At 41.2% G+C, this 25,552-nt stretch overlaps 1 protein-coding gene across 1 annotated transcript; it reads left to right on the forward strand.

Moving 5' to 3' along the window:
* Positions 1-933: 933 nt before the first annotated feature.
* LOC101170168 (protein-glutamine gamma-glutamyltransferase K) lies at positions 934-15,946 on the forward strand. Its single transcript, XM_004067605.3, has 14 exons — positions 934-1,042; positions 8,609-8,889; positions 8,963-9,154; positions 11,729-11,980; positions 12,345-12,463; positions 12,541-12,648; positions 13,340-13,517; positions 13,599-13,737; positions 13,823-14,015; positions 14,105-14,258; positions 14,336-14,620; positions 14,706-14,866; positions 14,954-15,090; positions 15,192-15,946. Exons 2-14 carry the CDS (start codon positions 8,610-8,612, stop codon positions 15,331-15,333), a joined length of 2,340 nt encoding a protein of 779 aa, XP_004067653.1. The 5' UTR covers positions 934-1,042; position 8,609; the 3' UTR covers positions 15,334-15,946.
* The last annotated feature ends 9,606 nt before the right edge of the window (positions 15,947-25,552 follow it).

Below are 25,552 nucleotides of genomic sequence, written 5' to 3' on the forward strand. Positions count from 1 at the left end.
GAACCACAGCCAGGTGTAGGAGCAGGAGCAGAGACGAGGTACACGGCCAGGTACAGAGCAGAGACGAGCCCGGCTCTATCCTGGGCTGCACACTGGAGTCCATTGAGGAGGTGGCGGACAGGAGGATGTTGGCTAAGCTAACATCCATCATGGATAACCCCTCCCACCTCCTGCACCAAACTGTAGAGGCGCTGACCAGCTCCTTCAGCACAAGACTGTTGCCCCCACAGTGCAAGAAGGAGCTACTGCAGGTCATTCAGACTGTACTGTAACACCGTGTTACAGGGACACTCCACTGAACCTCAGGTGTTTTTTTTTTCATTCATTCTTTCTTTCTACTTATTTTGTAAACTGTTGTTGTTGTTGTTGTCTTTTATTCTTCTACGGTTACTTCTGCTGTGTATTTTTACTTAGTTATTTCCTGTTTGTACTTCTGAATGTCTTTTTTTGCTGCTGGAGATAAAAGAATTTTTCCATTGTGGGACGAATAAAGTTTTCTCTTATCTTATCTTAAAAACCAGTCAGATTGACAGCAGCAAACACTTCTGACTCTGAAGCAGAGAAGAGGGAGTGTGATGATGCGGGGCTGTGTATAACCTTGATTCACCAAATGTCTCATTGCTTCTGTGAGCTGAAAACACACAGCAGAAAAGAGCAAAAAGATCCAGGAAAACTGGATTTCACAGACAGCAAAAGAGTGAAAAACAGAGTTTTTGAAGAAATGTTGTCAGACCAGAAAGAGACATTGGAAGTGAAGTTTCCACAGACAGAGCTAGAGACCCACGTCTCTGAGGAGTGAGAGGTATCACGTTTTTTGGAGGAGTTGGAGGCACTCTGTGCCGTGAGCAGAGTCCAACCCTTTTCCCTCCTCCGGTTCAGTTTTATTTTGCTGTGATTGAGGGTTGATTGTGCATTTAGTGGGTGTGTCCTGACAACTATTTAAAAGGAATGCCAAACGTGAAGCATGAGACACAAGAGCCCAGAGAGCAGAAGATCTCCTCCCCAATTCCACATCGCCACAGAACTGCTTCCTCTGAACTGAGTGAGTTTAAACTGTTTTCTGTGTTTCCACACCTCAAGCTCTGAACACTTTGGAACCTAAAGGCTTTGTACACACAGACACTTCCAGAATGTGGAATTGTTGCCTGTCTCATAGTTCTGTCTTCCAACAATAACTCTTTTTATTTTAAGTAGGAATATCTTCTAAACTGTCTCTCCTTTACATAAAGACTTTGTTGTTCTGTTTGTTTCTTAAACAGAAACTCTGATTTACTATTTCTACTTTATGGCTTTAGGGCTCATCTGATGTTGTGTTGAATCATATTATCAAAGCAGGAGTTCTACACGTCGTTGCTTAAGTCATATTTCTGTACTTTTACAGATGTAGATGTGAAATAGATGCCCTCTCTGACTCAAATACAAATGTATGATTGATTTATTATTGCTTTATATTTGTTCCACTATATCAATGAAAGTCTTGCGGTTGCCAAAGAGAAAGTGTCCGTCGTTTCTCCTTTAACTATTTTATTTAAGACATATTTTTGCACATTGTTTTATAAGTTTGCACTTTCAAATATTACTTGTAACGCTTTCTGTTTTAGTCTTTCTTTGAGTTTTTACTTCAAAATTACTTATTATTTCTACTGCTGCTCTCACTGGGTCTCTTTCCTCTGCACATCAGTCGTGGTGTGGTGTTTTTTTCATGAGTAGAATTATGACAGAAATTAGTCAACTTTTTGCTTCCGTCTATAGTAGTATTAGTACCTTTATTTATCCAGGCAGAGATGTTTAAGAACAAGTTCTTACATACTTAGCTTGGTTCTCTTTGTGGTTGATGTTAGAAGCCTCCAGGCAAAGAGGTCAAGATTCAGTGAGAGATCCTCATCACCCCCCCCCAGGAGAAAAAGGTTTCAAGAGGAGAGAGAGAGAGACAAATATATCTGGATGTGGGTACAACTGCTTTTTTAAAATCCAGATAAAATACTTTGAAATTTGTGGAATGCAGATTAGTCTGATGGAAACCGGTTCCTCTTGTGTGACGGCTTTGAGTCACAAAAGTTCACGCCCCCCCCCCAGACTGCACTTACACAAGACAGTAGTGCTATTGCAGTCATTTTGACAAAAGTGGGTCATTTCTTTCACCCATGTGATCACATGACCTCCCGATGAAGGCGCACACGTCCAGTTAAAGCTAGCAGATTTTCTTTTTATGCACTGAAAACCCTTTGAGTCCTGCATCACTGTTCATGTTTCCAAAAGGCTCAATTGCAAACTGCAGTTTTTGAAGGTCAGGCTTTCTACATTTTACCAAAATTCTCAAGCATCTATCGACAAGCTGAAGATCCTCAGCATCTTGTTGACGTCCAATCTGACCCTCATTCCTTTATACATTTTATCTGCTTAGCCTTTTCTACTGTTTCAGAGCTCGTTTTCTTGACAGAAGCACTGATTTAAAGGTAAATTAGCAAATAAAAGTTGTGTTTTAATGCCCGTCTAAGGACGCTCATGTGCAGGAACAGTTTTTTTGTTATATCTTTTATGATATTCAGGTTGTTTCAACCCAAACAGGGTTTGTTAGTTTCCTTAGTAAAAAATATCATGCAATCTTCTCTTTATGTATCTGATCGCTTTACATATTTGTGTGTCCCTTTAGAGCAAATGTAAGAATTTGTATTGATGAAGGCACACAGGGTCACTGTGAGGCTTAAGTCACTTTCTAATGCAGAGTGATCTTGAGAGGTTTTGGCTTCATCCATTGAGAACGGTTCAGCATGATAACCGACTTGCTGCAGAGACCTGGTCCCTGTAAAGTCGACCCTGCAGACGCTTTGAACTGCAAAGGTCTGCAGTCAGCAGCTAACAGATTGGAGTCCTCACAGGAAACACAAAGACTATAAATGTCATTTTCCCAAAGAGCTGCACAATTTGTGTTTCTGTGTTACTCTAGGAAAGCCTCACAAAATGGACAGATCTAGACAGTGAACGTTTCAAGGCTGATGGTTCCTTGATGATTCCACTACAGTAAATGAAAGAAGCCTTTGTTGTTCGAAGGACACAACAAAGAGGTTTTGCTCTTTTAAATGGATGAGCAATTTTTGTCCGGATTAAAAAGACATCGCTTTTGTTCTTTTTCCTGCACAACTATGTCAAAGTCCAAACGGATGACTGCTCACCCGGTTCCTGCAGAGGTCTGATGGGTCATAGGTCATCAGAGTTCTTTCCAAATCACATGCAAAAGCAGTCACTATCAGACCCAGGCGGAGTTTGTGCTTGCTGGTAAACTGGGAAAAAAAAATGGCATTTGTTAAACAGTCACACAAGCCCGACGTTCTACCGTCTGGAAGCTTTTAAATGAACCTTTCCTGTTGTGGTTTGAACGTAGGATCAGAAATCGAGTCCCAACGGCAGGTCTGTGTTCAGCGTCGCTTCCCTTCCTGATGACGTTCTAGGAATCCTCACCGCCACAGGCGTCGCCGTCTTGACACTTTGTCATGGAAAGCTCTGGCACATCTTTGAACTGCAGAAACAAAAAAATCTGTTTTTTCACATCGCTGCACGTTCCCCGAGAGGCTGTTTGTTTACAGCCTGTCCAGAGCTTTGACAGGGGCGGATTACCTGTCAAACTCTGTCTGTTTTTGTGTGTAAAGAGGCCGCCGGCACGGCACTGTTGTTTGCATGATTAGCAGCTGCTGGTCAGAAGAATCTCATCTCAAACTGGACGCCTGTCAGTCAGCCCTCTTCGCCTCACGACTCTCAGACTTCTCCTCATTTTCTTATGCATGTGGGGGAAAAGGCTTCAAGAGTCAGAATGAACAAAACAGAAAGGTTTCATAGAAATTGGCACATCTTTGAACTGAATTTCCGGAAAAATTTGAAGTGAAAGATGTAAAGATAATAATAATAATAATAATAATAATAATAATAATAATAATAATAATAATAATAATAATAATAATAATAATAATAATCATCATCATCATCATCATCATCATACATTTTGTTTATAAGGCGCCTTTCTGATCACTCAAGGTCGCCGTAGAACATATATACAGAATAAAAATACAATAAATAGTTTAAACATCAACAATTTCAATGCATACACATTAAAATAGAATGTATATTAAAACAGGAAATAGTGACTGTTACAGTGAAGAGGCCTTTTGGAAGAGATGAGTTTTTACTTTTGATTTGAAATGTGGGAGTGTGTCAGTGCTGTGGAGGTCAGGGGGGGAATGAGTTCCAATGCCGGGGAGCAGAGAGACTGGATGCCCGGCTCCCCATGGTGACAAGACGGGCGCAAGGGACAGAAAACTGGATAGAGGAGGAGGAGCGGAGAGAGCGAGCCGGTGTGGCGATATGAAGGAGGTCAGAGAGATATGGAGGTGCAGGGCTGTGAAAGGCTTTGAAGGCGTAGAGCAAGATTTTGTATGGGATGGGATGGGATGGGGAGCCAGTGAAGCTGTTGAAGGACAGGTGTGATGTGGTTGATGGAGGGAGTGCGTGTGATGACACGAGGAGCTGAATTCTGAACCAGTTGGAGTTTATGGAGGGTATTTTGTGGGAGACCAAACAGAAGAGATGTAGCCAAGTGAGAGGAGGCTGAGCTTTCCTGCTCGCTAATGTTTGTTTGTCTGTAGTGAGGCGGCTCCTTGGGCTGAACGGAATCTAGTTGTGTGTTTTGTTTAGTTAAGCTGTGCCTCTATCAGCAGGACAGCACAATCCTGAGCAGGGAGGAGGCGTTTTCTCTGAAGCATCTGCCCGCAGGTTTGATGCTCTCACTTACTGACATGCAAATATGCAGTGAGGTCATTGTGAGTCCTGCCTCATCCGCTGCTGAACACGCCGCTGAGGAGGAATGTTAAGTATGTTTCAGCTCGATTCTGCAGAGGAGCATGTCGGACAACCACTCACACTCCAGAGTATCAGGAAATAGAAAAACGAAATGACAAGGTGAGAGGAGGAGACCGGAAACAGGATGACAAAAACCTCAGGAACTGAGGCTTTAAGTTGTGACAAACACAGAAAAATAAAGGACCTAAACATGAATTACAGCATGACCTTATCATCCACTATTAATCTAAAATATCAGTTCTTACTGTTCTTTCTCAACTTTTGTCCAGCCACTCAGGAGCGTTCAGCCACTGCTGACTTTTCTCTTTTTAATTTTATGGTATGAACACCACAAAGACTTAGCGTTGCAGCACAGTTCAGCATCTGTAAATCAGCTCCAGATGTGCTGCTGCGTCTCTGTGCTGTGTGCATACTGTGGTCCATGGAGGTTCATCTCATTTTCGGTGCTTGTAACCCTTGTGCTATCCTATGACCCCACCCTTACATAGACGTGTTCTCCCCACCATGACAAAGGTGGATAAAGGTGGAAAGATTTCATGTAATCCATGGACACCAGTGAAGATCACAAATCATTGAAGAAAAAAGGTTCAGAGCACTGTGTAGTGGGTCTAGATGACCCAACTCCCAACGTTAAAGGGCCTAGGATAGCACAAGGGTAAAGAAAACAACTTGTCCAAATGGCGAATTCTGAAGCTGCCGTTCCTATTCTCAGTCAGCTTGGAGGTTTCTGCCTGAAGATTCAAAATCTGTTTGTTTGAACAAACACGGCCAGAACTGTTTTATTCATCAAAGTGAAAAATACTTTTCTTCTGAACAGTTTTCATATTTCACAGATGAAAGATAAACTTTTCTACCAGGTAGGCTTTGCTACTGACCTTCTCCTTGCGTCACTCTGACGATAACATTTCACTTTTACACCATGAAAACTTGATCAAACTGCATTTGATATTACAGGAAAACTGCTTACTTACAAGCTTTTATTGAACTTTGCTTCAATAAATAATAAAGAGATGAATATTTTATTTATTGCTAGGAATCTGGTGTGAGGAATACCTTTCAGTCCTGATGCATGAAAATTGACATATAAGTCAATCAGAAAGTTTGAGTGATGGTAAAAATTGAGCCAATACGTTTCACTGAGATCTTAAATGAAGGTTTCTCTGCCAAATCACAATTAACTTTACAGAAAAAGCCTTGATGCCAGGAATGAAGCGAAAGTCCCACTGTGGAAACAAGTGGCAGGTATATTTGAGCATCTATGTCCATGTGAGAGTGACAAACATGGACTGGCCTGACTGATTAGATTTGGCAACGGTTTGCAATTAGTCAACTTTAGCTTGCTGCAGTCTGAGTGGAGCTGTTCCGCCGTGAGGCCCGCCGTGGCCGGGAAAGGTCTGGGAGTCGAAGGTGAGCAGCTGGCAGCCAGGGAACAGTGGAGATGGAGACAGGAGCCAATTTGCAAATTCATAGATATGTGCATAATAAATGCAGCCAAGGTGGTGATGGTGGTGGTGGTGGGGGGGGGGTCATTTTTAAACGCCTGAAAGAGACACAAAGAAGACTTCTGGATGGTATAAGTGTAATAAGTGTAACGAAAACAGTCCAATATTTCCACAGTTTGGAAGCTTTAGAGAAAAGCGTTTAGCTTCAAACACTTTGTAAATCACTTCTTTCATTAGTTGTGATAATTGTGAAAATAGGATGCAAAATGTTTATTGATTGTATATCCTGTTGAAAAATATTTGTCTCCAGTGTTGCTCAAAGTTGTTCCTGTATAAGACTGCAGGAGGAGAGTTTTGGAATTGTGAGCATTTGCCCAGATGAGGACCTTTTGTAAAGAATATATGAAACTATACCCACGCTTTAGATTGGGGCTGCAAAACACTTAATAAACTGTTAACAAGGATACTGGTATTATGTGTATTATGAACTTACAAGGTAATTGCAGAATACAGCAAATGCTAAGAAATGTTTTAAAAAGGATTATGAAATGCTAATAGAGTCATTTGTAAGGCATCAACAAATGCTAAATAATGTCTTAATAAACAGCTTAATACCACAACACTAGTGCTTGTCTTATATGTAGTTTATTAAGGAATCTTGTAATGCCTTTATAAGCAGCTTATTTAAACCTGTAAGACATTTACAAATGATCATTAATGTCTTCATAAGCAGCCTGAGCTGCTCTTAATGTCTTCTGAGTAATTTACAAAGGAATCTTATTCCTAAACCTTCTCTGAATCAGTTAGGGGAGGGTTTCCTGTTATCAAACAGCTGTAGTTGATAAACTGAAGATAACAATTGTGCAATCATCCCATAATTCCATGCTTTCACCACAATTTAACCTCTAAACGGTGAGGGAGGAGAAAAGAGGGTATGGTTGAAGCTTTCCATCTACTTTCACTATTTCCTTTCAGCAGGTTGAGTTGCCACTGAGTTTGAATTGCTGAGGACAGAGCAATAACCACAGCAACCATCTTCATAATGAGCTGAAGGCTTTAAGGTTTGAATAAATGAAATGACCTGAAGTATTCAGGAGAAAAGAATGGACAAAACGGTGCAGAAGAATAGAAAAGGAAAGGGAAGATGAATAAAATAGAACAACAATTTCATTTGCTCAACAAATGAATCACATTTAGAGTTTGGGGGATTGACTCTTGAGATACCTTGTAGTGCAATGACCAAACATGTGACTTAAAAAATGCATTTTTTAAAGTAGCTCTCTAATGAAAATCCCGTTTTTTGAGGTTTTGACATGTACTTGTGCCATTTTTCCAATGAAAGAGAACAAATGTGATAAAAAGTCATTTCATTTTTGCATTTCTGAGTATTTCTCCTTTTAAATCGCTGTCAATCAAAGTGTCACAAACACGCTCGATTTAAATTAATGAGCTTTTGTGATGTCACAACAGCACATACGCACAACACAAGCTCCATTATTTGCCCCCTCCAGTGCCATTTTATTAAACAGCAGGTTCTGGTTCACACATTGTTCAAAAAGGGTCGATTTGGAACCAGAAACATGTCACTTTTCATCGTTTCTTTATCGCTAAAGAGAAACTTTGGAGAATCGAGACTGTCAGTCGGTTCGTTTGTGCACCCCCCCTCTGTCAAGCTCTTCACTCATGCCAGATGGAGCTTGCAGAAAGGGGGGGATCGAGGGCGGAGCTACTCAGCTCAGCACCAATGGCCACGCCCATGTAAAGGAGATTTTGGAACCAGAGGCTTCAGGAAAACACGAAATATGGCTTCAAGACATTTAGGTTGTGGGATTTTGGTTATAAGCTTCCTAATCATAATTGAAAAACTGGGATGGTTTTTATAAAAGAAAAATAATTGTCATGGGGGAATTTAAATCCACACTCATCAAGAAAAAAAAATCCAAACTATAATTTAGCACAGATATATTTACCACATTTGAAAAGACTGAAGAAACCTTTACAGTCCCGGGAAGGACTCTGGCTGGAATTTGTCGATTGGACTTGAAATGTTTTGTGTGGGAGTCATCTGCAATGAGGCCATCTGTTCATATCCAGAGTCGGTTCTGTTCAGAAGGTCTAAAGATGGGGCTGAACTCACAGGAGGAAAACTACTTTCCCAACCCCTGTGATGTCATTGGTTGACAGTTTGATCAAACGCCATTTTTGGCATCGGCTGTGTTCACAACACCCCAAAGGACAAAATGCTCAGAGGCATGTGGGGGCTTTTATGTTGAAGACTGCTTCCTTAACTAATGAGAAACCTTTTTTCCCCTCAGAATGCCTGCAGTGACAAGATCAACCAGAAACAGGTTTGCAACGGGCAGGTTTCCGTCTGTCACTCTTGGATTTGGAGAGGATGAAGTGGAAGACAAGGAAGAAGAACCGAAAGAAGAAAATGCGGGAGCAGGAAAAGGGTGTCAGGCCTGGTGGCGCAGGGTGTGCCCATGCTGCTGTCCACAAGTAAAGGATGACGACGTCACAGAGACTGTGACCACAGACCCCGACGGGGGGGACAAGGACGACGAAAAGCCCGAAACCGGTGGTGGTGAACTTGAAGGTGATTAGAACTCATAGACGGGGAAAAAGCCTGTCACATTTTTTTAACCCTCCATCTTTGCTTTCTGTCACAGAGCTCCTTCTAAAGGTGCAATCAATAGACCTGATGAAAAGCAGATCGGGACAGAACCGCACAGAACATCACACGGACCTCTACCAAAGCGACAACTTCATTATCCGCAGAGGCCAGACCTTCCAAATGTGGATAACATTGTCGAGACCTTTTGATCCTCGCACCGACACGCTTCACCTACACCTAAAAACAGGTGAGGGAAGGAAAAACTAGCATGTAGATTCACCTCCCAGTCCACAAATGCAAGACGTCCGACCTCAACAGGGGCTGCCTCCAGGGAAAAGCAACTAACAGCATTTCTGACATGCAAAAGTCGGTCACAGACACGCACACACACACACACATACACACCCTCCACAGTGCAGGACTTCTCGCTGCTTTCTCTGAAGGTCAGCGCCTCATTTTGACTGCAGACACTCATCTACTTATAACAACAGAAAAATCCCCTTTTTCCTCAGAATTTCACCGAAAACAGAGCAATAACTGATAATGAATGAATTAGAGCAACTTCCTTTGTTGATGCTTCCCCCACATTCATTCAGTGTGTGTCTAATTAAGCATTCCGGCACACAGGCTCTTTTTATAAATGATATTTAAGCAAACACATGACCGCTGAAGAGACATATTTGACTAAAATCCTCTTTATTTTTCAGGTCAATCTGAATTTACATTGATTCTTCAAGAAATGTGAACAAACAAATGAAATGGTTTTAGTAAACTAGTACCGTCGGTCTCTCTCAGTAAACTCTGACTGGCTTAATTCAGCAAGTGCAGGAAAGCTCTTTTAAAAATGTGGCGATTGCTCCTGTAACTTCCCTACTTCAACGCTCTTTCAAGGAGTTTTTGGGTCCAATGCAAGCTGAACGTCAGCGGATGTGCCAGCAGCCGTCTGATCCTTCTACCTGTTTACCCGTCTCTGCCTGTCTATGGACTCACTGCATTGAGGGCTGCAAGCAGTGAGAACACACACCAAAATAGCTCCTTCAATTACAGCTGTGTGTGATAACCAGTGACGCTTCAGGAAAATAATTATAGTCTCTCTGTCTTTTGTGTCCTGAAAGGCTGTGAATCTATCCATAGAAGACAAATAGCACCCTGTGTTCAGTGTTTTATAATGAGGAAACGTGTTCTCTTGACTTTAAAATGGGGACAAAGTGATGACATTTTTTTCAAATTTAATTTTTAGGATGAGTTTTTAATTTATTTTTTATTTGTCCCTCTTAAGTAAATGTTCTTGCAGGTTCAGCTAAAAGATGCCAACATCAATCATCAGTAGAATCCAGCAATTTCCATTTTTTACACCTTTAAATGTCACACACTCACCATCCCATCATAAAACTATCTTTTTCAGTCATTACTCCTGTTCCTCGACTGGGTTCAGAAGCTCCACTTTGACACACATCCACCCTGCATGAAAGCTAATCACAGGCCATCTTGGAACAACAACAATTTGGGTGTTTCTTTCTGAAATCCAGGTGAAAGACAGAGACGGCTGAATGTTTTAACTCTGCGGGGTTGTTTTTTTCCCTCAGCTTTTAAAGCTCTGATGCCTGGCTAAGAGCTCTGTTAGACCGTCATCGTAATTTAAGATCTGACACGTTGAAAGTGGGAGGCAGACTCAAATGCACACTTTCAGTGTCAAAGAGAAAAGGCTCTGAGCAAAATGTTTAATCCAGCCTTCCAGCTGCTCTTCCAAAACCTCAGGAACATACATTGACCATAGATCAGAAGGTGTGATCTGATGATAGGAGAGACTGTCGTATGCAAAGTTGGCATTTGGGTTTTCTGGATGAAAGCTCTCTGAGTGTCCAGGAATAGTTGCTTATTTGCTCAGAGGTTTTTATCCCATCTGGAGGCTTGATCAATCCCTTGATCATTCACCACTTTTTCATCCTTTTTTCAACGTCAAAATGTTGTGTAAATCAGAGATGTTACACAACAAATCCAACACAACAATTAGCCCACAAAGGCTGGTTCCCTCATTTTGGCTCCTTTTTAGAAGAACACAGGAATATTCATGCATTCAGGAGTCACGGTCATTTACTTAGGCTCCCGTTATCGTAGAGCTTGCTGTCTATTTTAATGAATTTGCCATCACCAAGCTGGTTTTCATTCCTCAGGGTAGAGGTGCACGTCTGCAGCTTTGCTGCAGCCACCCTTACTGCCCGTGCTCTGTTTCTTGTTCAATCTAATCCAGTAGCTGCTGAGCTTGTTGTCGGAGTGCATGTTTCATTTATTACTTTTCTTGCAGGTTTCCACTCCATATGCCAACTCCGAGCAATGACTTGTCTTTCTTTGAGAGAAGCAGATTGGTGAAAACACTTAAAGGTGACAGTGAAGCATAGCAGAAAAGGTTTTTTAATGTTCCACAAAAAAAAGAGAGAAAAAAAGGCAGCTCCTCTGTGGAAAACCGCAGGTCATTCTGTATATTTTTCAGCACTGGAACTTTAAATTAGCATTGGTAAGAAAATGCTTTTAGAAAGAAAGGGAAGTAAGTTTGACTGAACGATGGAATGAAGTCTTCATTAAAGTGCTTAAACTGCACAATGAATGGGTTTGCAAGTGTGTCTTGTTCTAGTTTGTACCTGTTCATCCACTCTTTTTGAATTGTTTCTGTTTATTTAAACATGCTGAGAATCTAGGTGTGTAGGGTGTAACTGGTTTGTCTCTGTTTGAGCATGTCACAGGGAGCAGTCGCTCATCGCTCTTGCGTGGGGAATTGTTTGTTTTCTGACATGTCTGACATGTGGCTCTTCTGCTCTCTCAGGGCCAGTGCCGTTGGTGGCAAAGGGAACCCATGTAATTGTCCCCCTGGTGGAGGACATGGAGGACAACCGCTGGGAAGCCGTCGTGGTGGAAAAGGATGACAAAAGAATGAAGCTGTCCGTGAATTCACCAGCCACTGCCATCATTGGCAGATACCAGCTCACCGTGGAAACGACTTCTGCAAATGGTCAGGCTGTTTCCACGCATGACCCCGCTAATGACATCTACATGCTCTTCAACCCCTGGAGTGAAGGTAAAGTGAGACAACATCCTCCTCCATGTGGAAGTTTACATGTCTTCCAATCATTAAGAATATTTAGAGTTATTCTTTGTAGAAAATGAACACTGGTAAAAAAGATGAAATGACAGTGACCATGGTAAAGATCCCATTGTGCCACTGTCCTGTCTGGTAGAATAACGTGAGTCTTTAATTCTTAAGCTTTTCATCTCATCAAAGATACAAAAATACGATTGAACATTTGACCTTGGCGTTCATCTATTTCAGCCAAGTGCAAAAGTATTGTCAAACAAACTCTAAACATTAGTTTTTCTTTTACCCAACATCCAAAACAAAGCTTCAGAGAAGTTTAAAGCTCTTCCTGTTTGGTCTCTGTCAGACGACTCCGTCTTCCTGGATGCTGAAAAGGAGAGGCAGGAGTACGTCCTCAATGATGTCGGACGCATATATTATGGCACTGAAGAGCAAATTGGAGCGAGGACATGGAACTATGGACAGGTAGGAGGGCCTGTGTTTGGTGAGCAGCAGCAGAAGGCGCCACCCCCTGTCACCCACTGCCTTCTTCTTCCCTTCAGTTTGACAGTGGCATTCTGACCACTTGCCTCTACATCCTGGAGAAGAGCAAAACCTTGAACTCTGGTTGGGGAGACCCGGTGAATGTGGTTCGAATCGTCTCTGCCATGGTGAGGATCCAGCTGGATTTTTGACTTCATCTCCACATTTTGGCCCTGTTTTGAGACATCTAGATGTTCTTTAGTTTGAAGGAACTCTGCTCTCCCGAGCCTCTTGTCAGAGGACGTCCCGATCCTGATCAGGGCTTCTTCCAGCACAAATCAGTATTTCTCTCTGCAGCACAGTCTGACAGCCTCCAAATGTTTGTTCAGAACATTTTGCGCGTTTGCTTCTTTTTCTTTTGCTTCTTCTTTTTCTGTGCTTTTAATTATATTTGCAGTTTGTGAATGTTCTGTAACATTGAAGTGTGTTGATCATTTCCCAGTCATAATCCTGACCCTTTTGATAGATTAAGCCCATGAACACACATAATGTTCCAGTTTATCATTCCCTCTTTCATATTGAACAGAAAAAAAGAATGAAAGCAAAAGTTTTACACATTGATTAATGTTACATTTAAAGCAGTCTCTTCCTAAATAGTTGATCTCCCACCAACCAACCACAGCGTAGTGCAAAAAACCCACAAACCTTTATTGGTGATATCCTTTTATCTGCTCATAGGTGTGTCTGGACAGAGAAACAGGATGAAGTGGGACTGAAAGTCTGTGCCTCAAAATCTTTTTTTTCCCTACAGGGATGAGAACTTTGTCAGAAATCAGTTATTTAAAGTAAAAAAAGAGGCATTCTGTCTTTATTTTCCAGGTAAATTCACCTGATGACTTGGGGGTCTTGGCGGGAAACTGGTCAGGCAACTATTCAGGAGGAACTTCTCCAACTGTTTGGAGTGGAAGTGTAGAAATACTGAAGCAATACTATGCAAACAAAGGCTCACCTGTCAATTACGGCCAGTGTTGGGTGTTTGCAGGCGTCACAACAACAGGTTGACAGATTATTTGTTGCATTTTGGTTCTTCTCTTGTGCCCTACAGCCATGTTCATCACAGACTTTTGTTTTCCCTCAGTTATGCGGTGTTTGGGCATTCCCACTCGAACTGTGACCAATTTCAGCTCTGCTCATGACACCGACGTTTCCTTGACAACAGATGTGTACCTGGATGAGAAACTGGAACCCTTGGAAAATATGAATGCTGATTCTATCTGGTATGTGTTGTCTTTTTGGGACATGGCTTTTCTCCTCAGGAGGACTCACGATTTTCCATTAATCATTTTTAATGTTCACCTAAAGGAACTTCCATGTGTGGAACGACTGCTGGATGGCTCGTCCCGACCTGCCTCCAGGAAATGGCGGCTGGCAGGCTGTTGATTCCACCCCTCAGGAGACCAGCAATGGCATTTATCGCTGTGGTCCTGCTTCTCTCACTGCTATCCGTAACGGTCAAGTCTACCTCAAATATGACTGCCCCTTTGTGTTTGCAGAGGTTTCTACTCCTTCTTTTACTTGGTTCAGTTTAGTGATGGAGAACAAGAAAATGTAGTTTTATTCTTGCTTCCTGTGATAACCCTGCAGGTGAACAGTGATAAGATCTACTGGCAAAGGAATTCAGATGGGACCTACAGTAAAATCTTCAGTGAGAAGAATGTGGTTGGCCGCAGCATCAGCACCAAGGCTGTAGGCTCGGATGAGCGCAGTGATATCACACACATGTACAAACATCCTGAAGGTATTTGAAAAGAACGGAGTCTCTCAGAGGAATCCAACTTTTTCACTCCTTGAACTAGCATCTCTGTTCATGGTCAGGCTCTGAGGAGGAGCGCATCGCCGTGGAAACAGCCTGTCGCTATGGCTCCAAGGCAGATACGTATGCATCTCCCACTGCAGAGGACGTCTCTATAAAAGTGGCCATGGAGGGAGAAGGTCCCAAAATGGGGAGCGATGCAGAACTTCTCATCAAGTTAAACAACAGCAGCTCTGAGACGCGTACTGTGACCTTACATAGCCAGCTGGCAGTCATGTACTACACTGGAGTCAACAAAGCTACTGTCCAAAAGGACAAGGTAGAAGTGGAACTGCCACCCAACGAAGGTAAGAGTGACAACTTACAACAGCCCAGCTCACCTTAGCTTTGCTATCAATTCACTTCTTTTTTTCCAAATGCTGTGACCTGCAGAGACGACCTTGGAATGGTCCATGATTTACAATGCATACAAAGACCAGCTGGTAGATCAGGCAGCCCTGATGTTGACACTGTCAGGCAGGGTCAAAGAAACCCAGCAGGTGTTGGCCACTCAGTTTAGTTTCCGCCTCAGAACCCCAGACCTCATCATAAAGGTACGAAATGTCACACATCTGCAACATTACTGTGCTTTGATCTGTTTCTGGCCTGACCTTGGTCTTCCGTCTGTTCTGCTGCCACAGCCGATCGGGAAAGCTGTGGTTGGAAAGAAGATGGCAGTGGAGATTTCATTTACAAACCCGCTACCACAGGTGCTGAAAGCTGTGGTATTCAATGTGGAAGGCATTGGTCTTCTACCTGCACGAAAAATTCTTCATGGGTGAGTCTGAAAAAACTCCAACTGTCTGCTCTAACTACTATATTTAGTTTAACTAACGTTTTTCTTCCCAATTGTAACTGATTTCCTCTGTCCTTCCACAGAGATATTGCCAGCCAAGCCTCCATTACTCTCACGGAGCACTTCACCCCTACCCTTGCTGGAACAAGGAAATTGGTGGCTTCTATGGACTGCAGGCAGCTCACACAGGTTCATGGTGTTAGCAACATCACTGTGGAGGCCTGAAGCTGCAACACTCAGTCATTCACAGAAAGACACACTTTAATACCGCAAACTGTGGGAAACCTAAAATATTTAAAATGCTCTTTCAATGGATAAGATGTTGTAATACTCAGCTAACTTTGCACTAAAACCAGAAAATACTGAACTGTAGAGAAAACAAGTGATTCTGTTTTGTACAAGTAAGTGTTATCCTGCATCCTTTCCTCCAATTTTTTTGGAGATGACAAAGTAAAGACGAAGTAAAGCTGTTTCTGTGGGCAAACTATTGCTGTTTTTGCCTTAACGAAATGTGCAAATGAAGGCACAACTCAACTAAATACTAGAACTCCTATTTATTTAAAAATATCTATTTTGTTTCGTAATATCCACGTTGGTTTTGCCAATATTATTTTTTCTATATTAACTCAATGCTGCATAAATATTGTGGGATTAAAGCTTGTGGATCTGAAATTGCTGTTGCAGTAAGTGAATGGTGGTTGAACCTGGACTTCATCCAACGGTTTCTTACAAAAATGAGAAATGCTGTGAAGTTTCTTCTGTTTTCTGCAAATGTTCATTCTCAAACTTTTCATGAAATTTCTTTTCAGGAAATTAAAGTCATTCACAACTTTAGAAACTATTTTTGATCAATTACACATCTCTGTTTATAAAATGCTGCGACACACAGCCACCACATACATTTTGCACATTTTTCTTTCGTGATACATGCGTGATATACGTAGCTCATAAATGTTTCTTGCATTTGTCATTCGTCGATGTGCACAGATGTCCTTCGAGGGTTTTGGCCGACTGGTCTTTATGTGGATTCGTTTTGAGCTGTTCAAAATCTTTGGTTGGATGAGAATTACGCAGTTTATGCGTAATCTTACACAATTCTGTGCGATTTTTGCAAGATGCATGCGCTAATTTGCGGCTTTCCATGATCATTCCACGTATGTCTAACGGACTTGTCACACTTGTACCACCGATGAATAACTTTTATATCACATATACAGTGCACATATCACGTTAACAATATATCAAATTAAAAATTATATTGGTATGTCAATTATTATTGACACACAAATCAATGAATTGCAAATAACAGCATAATAATCACACAAGGTTCATGTTCTAAGTTGGTTTACGTGTTCTTTGTGTGGTTTATTTGTACTTCTTCCGTGGTTTTAACGTGGCTTATTCTCTCCTCATTCCCATCCTTTGTTGCATAGTTAACAAAACGGGCCGTCAGCTGCTGCAACATTTATACAAAACTATAATTTAACTTGCCGTGTAGTATTTGTTTCTTAGTAGTATCCGTAGCTTACCGTCACCAAGTATGAATGAGGAGTGAATGAATAATGGACACATTGTAAGCGCTTTGAGTGTCTTGAAAAGCGCAGATAAATCCAATCCATTATTATTATTATTATAGTATCAGTAACGTCTGGGATTGTGTGTAATGTAACAAATGACTGAGGGCAATCTGTTACGTAGCTTTAAAAAAAAAAGTATTTTCCTTTTTAGCCCTTAAATTAAATAAATAATTCAAATAAGGTGTCCTGGTTGCAGTTTTCTGAAGGAAAGCATAGTTCACTAAAAAATGCAGGATGCCAGTGACAGTTTTTTGCTGTTTGGCTCCATAGCAGCCAGGATTTGCAGCCATGCCTTAACTGTGCGTGGGAGGAAAGTAAAAAAATAAAAGGCTGGAGGTATACTATACTTATTTTGATATGTCCATCACTTGTCAGGAGCAGCCAAATGCATATAGTAACAAACACCCACATATGGACTAAAATGTATCTTACCTCATTCTTCACATGAAGACATACGTTGAATGAGACAAAGACACCAATGCAAAGCTTATATAAATTATCTGTTCAATAAAAAATAAGTTATAGGTATCGGAACGTTTTTGGCGGAAGTGTAATGTCCACATGTAAGAAAGTTCTTATTTCCCACACAAAACCATGTTCTTGAACCTCGCACACCTCATTTGCAGTCTGGGCTTTCTTCTCTTCCACATTTACATATCTGTCAGGCACATTTGCTTAATGCCTACTTTTTGTCCAATTCATTTGACCTCAGACTAAAAGGTCCCTCTGCACAGCTCTTTGTTTGACTGTGGCTGAGTTAGAAATCAACACAAGCAGCAGACACCATGAGAGGAGGAGCATGAAAGAATCCCAGCTGGCTGCTGCTAACTGGAGTAAGCAAGCTGACATCAAAGGCGGATTGTGGCACGAATGTGGACAGAGCATGAAAAAAAAAGTTTTCAAATATGTCTTTGTTTTAATGAGAATACTATTAAATTGGCAGAGCTGAGATGTAACAGTGAAAGAACGGAGAACAAGATTAGTGCAAAACCCCTTAAATAAACACAATCTGACCTTCGGTGTATTTGTGTATCAAAGCAGCAATGGCATTTAAAATTATTAATTAGTGACAATTGAAAAAAAACTGTTTTAATGCAATAATATTTTCAAAAGAGGCAAGAAAACAAATATTCACTTCCAAATCACGAAAAACGGGTTACAGTCTCACTAAATACAAAAATGTTATTGCTACAATGAATCCATGTTTTTTCCTGCTAATTACAATCCATTGATGCACTATTGGATTGTACCACTGGAACAAACTTTGATTAAAGGTCTGTGTAAAGTATGTCACAACTAAACTGTTACAACTGAATCCCTCTATTCCTTTTAGTAGTTTATTTTAAAACACTTACAGATATCTCTTTAACACTAACATCTCTGTTTACACCTAATCATTGCTTACGGTAACAGATTTAAGATCGGGTAGTACGGGCGGTTTCCCGGAGCGCCAATTCAAAGGGGGTGCTGGCTCAGCCATTGGAGAAAAAAATCTGTGCCGCTATGGTTGTTTATTATCTCTTATATCACTTTGCATGGTACAGCCTAAAACCAGCGAATCGGCGCTCCTGCAGCTGTTTCTGTAGTTGATGATGCTGGGTTTGCACCACCCATGTGTGGTGGTTCAAGAATGCACTTCACGCAGTTTTATGAACGCGCATTCAGCCAGTGCTGAACGCTGAGGGAGATTATTGCCACGATTCAGCGTGAAAAAGTTCAACCGGTTGAACATTAATGTGTCCTGTGCCCACAAACGTGCATTTCAGTCAGAAAACTCATGCAGTAAAGAAGATGTATATCCATATTTCTTTCAGTTTGGCATGAGGCTCCATTCAGATACATAATACAAAGATCTCCATAGAAAACTTTTGGTATTAAACTACCCCTAACGGAGCTCACAGGTGGAAGCCGGGGAGGAGGGTGATGAACGCAGAGCTCGCGGAAATAGAAGAAGAGGGATTGGACCGCACCTGGACTTAAGTAGGATGCTGAACAGGTGAGTTGATTAGACTGAACCGCCCACAGGGAGGAGTAACCAGGTAAACGCACTGCTCATGTTGCCTGCCTGAAATACTCCCAGGGTCGTTCCTTTTTTGCACACTAGTACAGTGTTCCCCCGGTTTTTCGTGTTTCAGTATTCGTGGTTTCACTTCTTTGCAAATTCTTTTTCAGTAATAATTGTGGTGACTCCTTCGGTTCATCACAAAAACTCAGCTCACGACGCTTGTATGAGACTTTTGTGTCCGAAGGAGGTGCTGCAGGGGAGGAGGGGGCCAGAGATGAAGAGCACGCCAGCCCGTAGGGGTTCCTTGCGGGCTGCCGAAGAATACTTCACACTGAGCAACAGCCTGTTCCACCAGTTTGTGCCCCTGCATGGAGAAATGAGACCAGTGGACTCAGAAACGGATGGAAAATATCTTGAAATGCTGAGGAAGATAATCGCAGAGAATACGTAAAATCCAGAACAGGTTTCTAATAAGGATAAAACCGGCCTCTTCTGGAAAAAGATGCCCTCTCGCACTGATGAAGGAGGAAGCACCGGCTCCTGGTTTTAAGGCGCAGAGTGACACTCCTAATGTGCCTTATAAAGTACACTATGGTACAGTTTATTGCTCTCAATAATAAAAAAAAACGCTTAATGCTGTGCAATATTCCAATGTTCTTCAATAAGTGTTTTACAAAGCATCAAAAATGTTTTAAAAGGGGTTTTGATGAGTTTGGATCGGTGAAGAACGTTCTTCAGCCGCGAGGGTGGGTGGGTTGGGGGGTAGTTCTGCGTATTCGCGGATTCTGTTTATTCATGGGTGTTTCTGGTCCCTAACCCCGGCCAACATGGGGGAAATACTGTAATAAGTATTGAAGAAGTTATCAAAAAGTACCTGGTGCTGCTGTCAGAGCAGTAGCATAAGGGTTTCTTTCCTGGAGAATTTGACAGAGTTTGATGACAGTAATAAAGGACGACAAGCTGACAGTTCTTTCAGAAATGTTCTTGTATTTGGTCCACAGCTATCAGAAAACACTGCTGGGTCTGCATCACAGGATGAAAACCACAGGGACTGGAAGTGTCAGCGATGAATGAATCATAGGTAGAAACGTCAAACAAGAAGGTGCAACAGGAGGGGGAAGTGTCTTACCCAAGGACACAACGAGAGACCACTGGGGGAGCGGGATTCGATCCGCTGATCCTTTGATAACTGGGTGACACGGTCTCAAAATAGGCGTAATATGCAATGTATGACCGTTTTTTGGTGACTTAAGTTTGTGAAGGAGAGTACATGAAGATTTAAGTTAAAAAATAAGTTGAGTATTTGATTTACCAAAGAAATAAAAGCACAGTGGCTCAGGAGGTTGAGCAGGTCGTCCAATGACCGAAGGGGTCGGTGGTTCGAATCCCGCTTCCCCCAGTCAACTGTTGCTGTGTCCTTGGGCAAGACACTTCACCCTCCTTGCCTCCAGTGTGGCTCCACTGGTGTATGAATGTCCCGGTGATGGTCAGAGGGGCCGTAGGCGCGAACTGGCAGCCACGCCTCTACCTGCACCAACTAAACATGAGTGAATGAATAATGGACACATTGTTAGCATTTTGAGCGTCTGGAAAAGCGCAGATAAATCCAATCCATTATTATTATTAATATTATTATTACATTTACAATATTAAAACATAGGAGGTTGTCTTTTACAGTGATCTATGTATAAAGTTAAGGGGTGTAACGATTCATTTTAAAAACGATTCAATTTGATTCAGTATTTGTAGTTGCCAATTCAAAAAACTTTTGATTTGAATCACACCTACCATGTCTCTTCTCTTTTATGGTGTTGTTTCCCAACCAAGCTGTGAGTCCACTGGTGAGGATGCCTATAAAATGCCCCTATAGTCTGGCACTTGAGTCCGGCCTTCTTCAGCAGCCTGATGAAGTAAAGCCTCTGCTGGGCTTTAAATTTTTTTTTTATATATATTTTATTTTCAAGTTTAAGTGAACATATGATATGAAACAACAACAAAGAAAGACAAAGGGGGAAAGGAACAACAGGACAACCCCCAAAAAGCACGACGCCTGCCAAAGGCAAGATGCAAAAAATAAAATTAAAATAAATAAATAAATAAAAGGCTTGCCAGATTTACCATACTGATCCATAAAACAGATACACAAGTAATTGTTGCAGTCAGACACGATTTGTACAAGAGAAGGAGATGCAAAAGTACATTTGCGACCCAGACCCAGCACCAAGGTTATTATAGTTAACGAAAACGAACGAAAAAACTAAAACTAGAACTGAAAAAACATTTTCGTTAACTGAAATAAAAATAAAAACGAGAGTTTTAAAAAAAACGAAAACTAACTAAAGCTGTTTGTTGTGTGTATAAAACGAACTGAAACTAAATAATATTAACCCCAAAAAATACTTTGTTTTCGTCTTTGTTAATACATAAGTCTTTTGGGTTGAAATAAAATCTATTTACTTCACGCTGCTAGTTTTACTGTGTATTTGACCCCTACGGCATCACGTTGTCTGTGACGTCACATGATGTCTGTCAGACACTGCCGGCTAGCGTGGTCATAGACATTTACATGAGCGTGATGGCTGCATTAAAAGTTGGGAGAAAGCGGGAAAGTCCTATTTGGGACTTTTTTGGACATAACAGCGTAGAAAACTAAAGTAAGTGCCTTGTAATCGAAGCAGGAGACAAAATTTGTGGAACGCTCCTCAAAGGGAAAAAAACATACGAAAAGTACATTTAAAAAGGGCACACAAAAACGCAAATCAACAGTACCTACAAGCTAGCCTCTCGCCCGCCCTCCCCCAAAAAAGAGGCGAGAGCAGGTAACGTAATGCTGTTATCGGCTGTTGTATTTTAATTTAAGGATGGTTGTACTTGTGTCCTCTGAATAATAAGTGTTTCAAAATGTATCTTTGATTGATTTTTTATCATACAATACTTATTATGGTGATTTTGAATCATGCACCTGACAAATATCCTAATTTACAAAAAAAAAGAAAAAACTAAAACTAACACTAAAACTAATAAAAACTAAACTAAAACGAAGCAATTTCAAAAAATAAAAACTAATAAAAACTAGTAAAGCTGTCTCTAAAAACTAATTAAAACTAAATAAATTTAAAAACAAAAATTCAAAACGAAATAAAAACTAAAACTAATAAAAAATCCGAAACTATTATAACCTTGCCCAGCACCTCTTCAATCGAAGTCCTGTTTTAGGGTGTTGTAGTTTAAGTTATGTTGTAGGGAGCCAGAAAGGGTTTCCAAACAGTGTTGAATCTATATTGTGAACCAAATTTGCAGGGCCTCAGTTTGTCTAGCCCGATGGCATATATGATCTCAGCCAGCCAGTGATCAAAGGAGGGAGGAGTTTTTGATTTCCAGTTTAGAAGAATAAGCTTTTTGGCCACCACCATTCCCAACTGTAGCGCTGTCTGTATATGTTGTGGCAAATGGGAAGTTTGTAAAGAACATCCAAAGATGGCCAGGTGGCTATTGGGCTGAATATCTTTATCATATGTATCTGAAAAGCATTTAAAAATCTTACTCCAGAAACTGTGAAACGATGGACAAAACGAGAATAAATGACCCAGCGTACCTTCTGATGTTTTACACCTGTCACAGGTACTGCTGGGCTTTCTTTACTGTGTTTTTTTTTCCAGCTGAGGCTGTCTGTGATCTGCAGACCCAGGAACTGTAGACAGTTGGTCCGCTCCACCACAGTCCTGTTGATTGTTAGCGGCTGATGTGGTGGGGTTTTCCGTCTTATAATCCATGATTATTTCTTTAGTTGTTTCTACGTTGAGAACAAGAACATTGTACTCACCGTAGATCAGGGGTGTCAAACTCCAGGCCTTGAGGGCCGACCTCCTGCTGGCTTTTCAGAAATCCTGCCTCATCTGGTACTGATTATCTGGATCAGGTGTGATTATCCAATAAGGAGCTTCAATAGCAGGTAAGTTAGAAAACATGCAGGACACTGGGCCTTGAGCCTGGAGTTTGACACCTGATAGTGATCTTGTGCACCAGGAACCTGATGTGCGAGCACAAAATACTAACCTCTGTGCACAAAATGCAAAAAAAAAAAAAAAGCGTATTTGTGGCTACAAAATAGCAACTCGTGTACACAAAATAGTAATTCATATATACAAAATGCTAATTTGAGGAAATAATTCCCTTTTTTTTGTCATTTCCAAGACTCCTTACATCCCTGATCCCGAATGAATGTCTCTCTGTGATTGATTGGAGATTAGTCAAAAATATTTTCCTTGCTTTTTGAAAAAACGTTTTATCTATTTTTACTGCAAAAATGACAACTCAAAAGCAGAACTTTTAATGACACCTGAAGCTGCAAATTCCGACATGTCCCACTCACCACATCTTCCAGAAAATCAAAGGGAAGTAAGGCTACAGGATGAAGCTCCAGTGTCTGACACCAACGTGCTGTGCACTCTCAAGAGCTTCCCTCCAGACACGTACAACAGTTTGGTGTTTGGTATAATGAAGCCCGATTTGAAGGTGTCCTGTCACTGATAAGAACATTCTCATTTCGCTACAAGCCTTTAGATGATTTACGTTGTATTTGCGTTTGACAGAGACGCCGTGAATGATCTGACCTCACCTTCTACTACCATTTTTCATGAAAACAAAAACATATATATTTCGGAAGCTTTTTTGAGCACCACTTTGAAACAATCTCGTCAACAAATAAGCTCAGCTCTCCATTGCCATCAAACCTAACAAGTTATAAAATAGGACTCAGATTTAATAAAAATGTGTCTCTTAAATCTGAGCTCTTTGCAGAGAGTAATCCTATTGGACACGCTGTCAAAGCAATGGGTGTTAAATAGTTATAAACAGTGTCAAAAGGCTGGCAGTGAATCAAGCAGGCACAAATTGATTCTGCCACTCATCTTACATATACATGTTCTGTGGCTCTTTCTGCATGGGAATCAGCTCTGCGTGATGTCGTCTTTGATGAAGGTTTTTGCCTGTGTTTGATGTTGAGCTCTGCATAATGTTGTGACTGAGTTCCAAGCATTTGGCTTGTTTCATAACTTCTGTATTGATTTAAGATGAGAAACTGTTGTGTGTCACTTGAGCAGGACAATATCTGTCTAGTTTGGACCTTTGAATATGGACAGCAGTTTGTGTTTTTGATGTGTAGATGGAGCGTGTGCAGAGGCTCTGCGAGAGAATGAAAATAAAAGACAGATTGCTCAGACTTTGATCCAGCTTGATTCATTTTTTGTTCATAATAGTGATAAGGCTAATTTTTTCGTCTGATCTTTCTGTAGAGCTTTGCAGTACTCATTTTTCTGTGAACAACAGTGGCACTTTGTTTGGTGAATTCACATAAACTTGTCATCTCTGGTAAAGGAGCTTTGTTATTGCGTGTAAACTCAAACCTTCTCGGCATTTCGTACCTCGATGCTGTTTATCAGCTTTACATAAAAACCCTCGACCTCTTTAAAGCTGGTGGGGTGCTGGTAAGAAGCCGTCTGATCCCTGTCTGGACACAGCATCTCTGGAAAGGTCAGCAAATCGGATGCGAAGAAAAGATGTTATTTACTCCAATTTACATGATTTATATCAAACATTAGTCACCATACTCTGTGCTTAATGAAATATGTGTGTTCATTGCAAGATTTGAAGGTAGAAGATTTGAAATGAAAAGGCACAGATTGTGCCAAACTAACAACACTTTTTCTTCTTGAAGAGAGATTCTGGACCTTTATCTCTTGATTTTTCTAGACGGAAGAAACTATTATTGTTCTTTGGATTGACTGACTCAGAGATTTTCAGGTCTTCTAAAGTTGGTAGATCAGTTTGTGGTGGGGAGTGCATTTTAACATGCATTCATATGTTCTAGCGGCATCATCTGAGCCAGAGACTGAGGGATTATCAAGCCAAGACTTTCAGTTAGACAACTCATGCAGTATAAAAGATTTATTACATATTTCTTTTAGTTTGGCATGAGGCTCCGTTCAGTTACATAAAACAAAGATCTCCATAGAAAACTTTGGGTATTAAACTACCCCTAACGGAGCTCACCGGTGGAAGGCGATGACCATTTCGGGGGTCCCAGTTGAAGAGGTGTTGTATAAACTATTCATAAGCTGCCTAATATTATGGTATGAATGCCTGGTTTTAATAAAGCTAGTTTGGTCAGGACTGATTAAGGGCATTATCCACTCCAAGCGTTTTGATAGCAGTTTTGCAAAACTTTTAACACCTGCACACAGCAAAGATATAGGCTGATAACTGCTGCAGCATAAGAGAGATTGTGGCCTGTCGCAAAGTAACCGGCAAGACTCCCAGATCAGCTGAAGCCTGTAGCATGTTAAGCAACAGAGGGGATAGTTTATCCAAAAAAGCCTTAAAGAATTCAGATGGGAACCCGTCAGGTCCAGGGCTTTTCCCACTCTGCACCTGACAGCGTTCTTTAGTTCTTCAGCAGTGAAAGGCTTATCCATCTGAGCAGCCACATCTGGTTCGACTGTTGGAATATAAAGATGTGAAAAGAAAGCTTTGTAACTTATATCATCAGGAAAACATTCAGAGGTAAAAAAGTAAAATAAAAATCTTTAAATTTATCATTGATAGTTTGAGGATTGATGGGAGCCGGTTTAGCTCGTGCTGGTTTGCGACGCCTTCCGTCCGTGAAACCAGGGTTCAAATCCGGGCTGCTCACTGTTCCCTTCTCTACTTCTGTGCCGATCCCAAGCCTGGTTGCTTTGAGAGGGTTGCGTCAGGAAGGGCATCCGGCGTAAAACATTGCCAAGTTTACCATGCGACTTGTTTGCTGTGGCGACCCCTGATGGGAAAAGCCGAAAGAGAAAGAAGAAGAAGTTTGAGGATTGAT

Source organism: Oryzias latipes, chromosome 4, assembly GCF_002234675.1.
Source record: "Oryzias latipes chromosome 4, ASM223467v1".
Classification (NCBI taxonomy): domain Eukaryota; kingdom Metazoa; phylum Chordata; class Actinopteri; order Beloniformes; family Adrianichthyidae; genus Oryzias; species Oryzias latipes.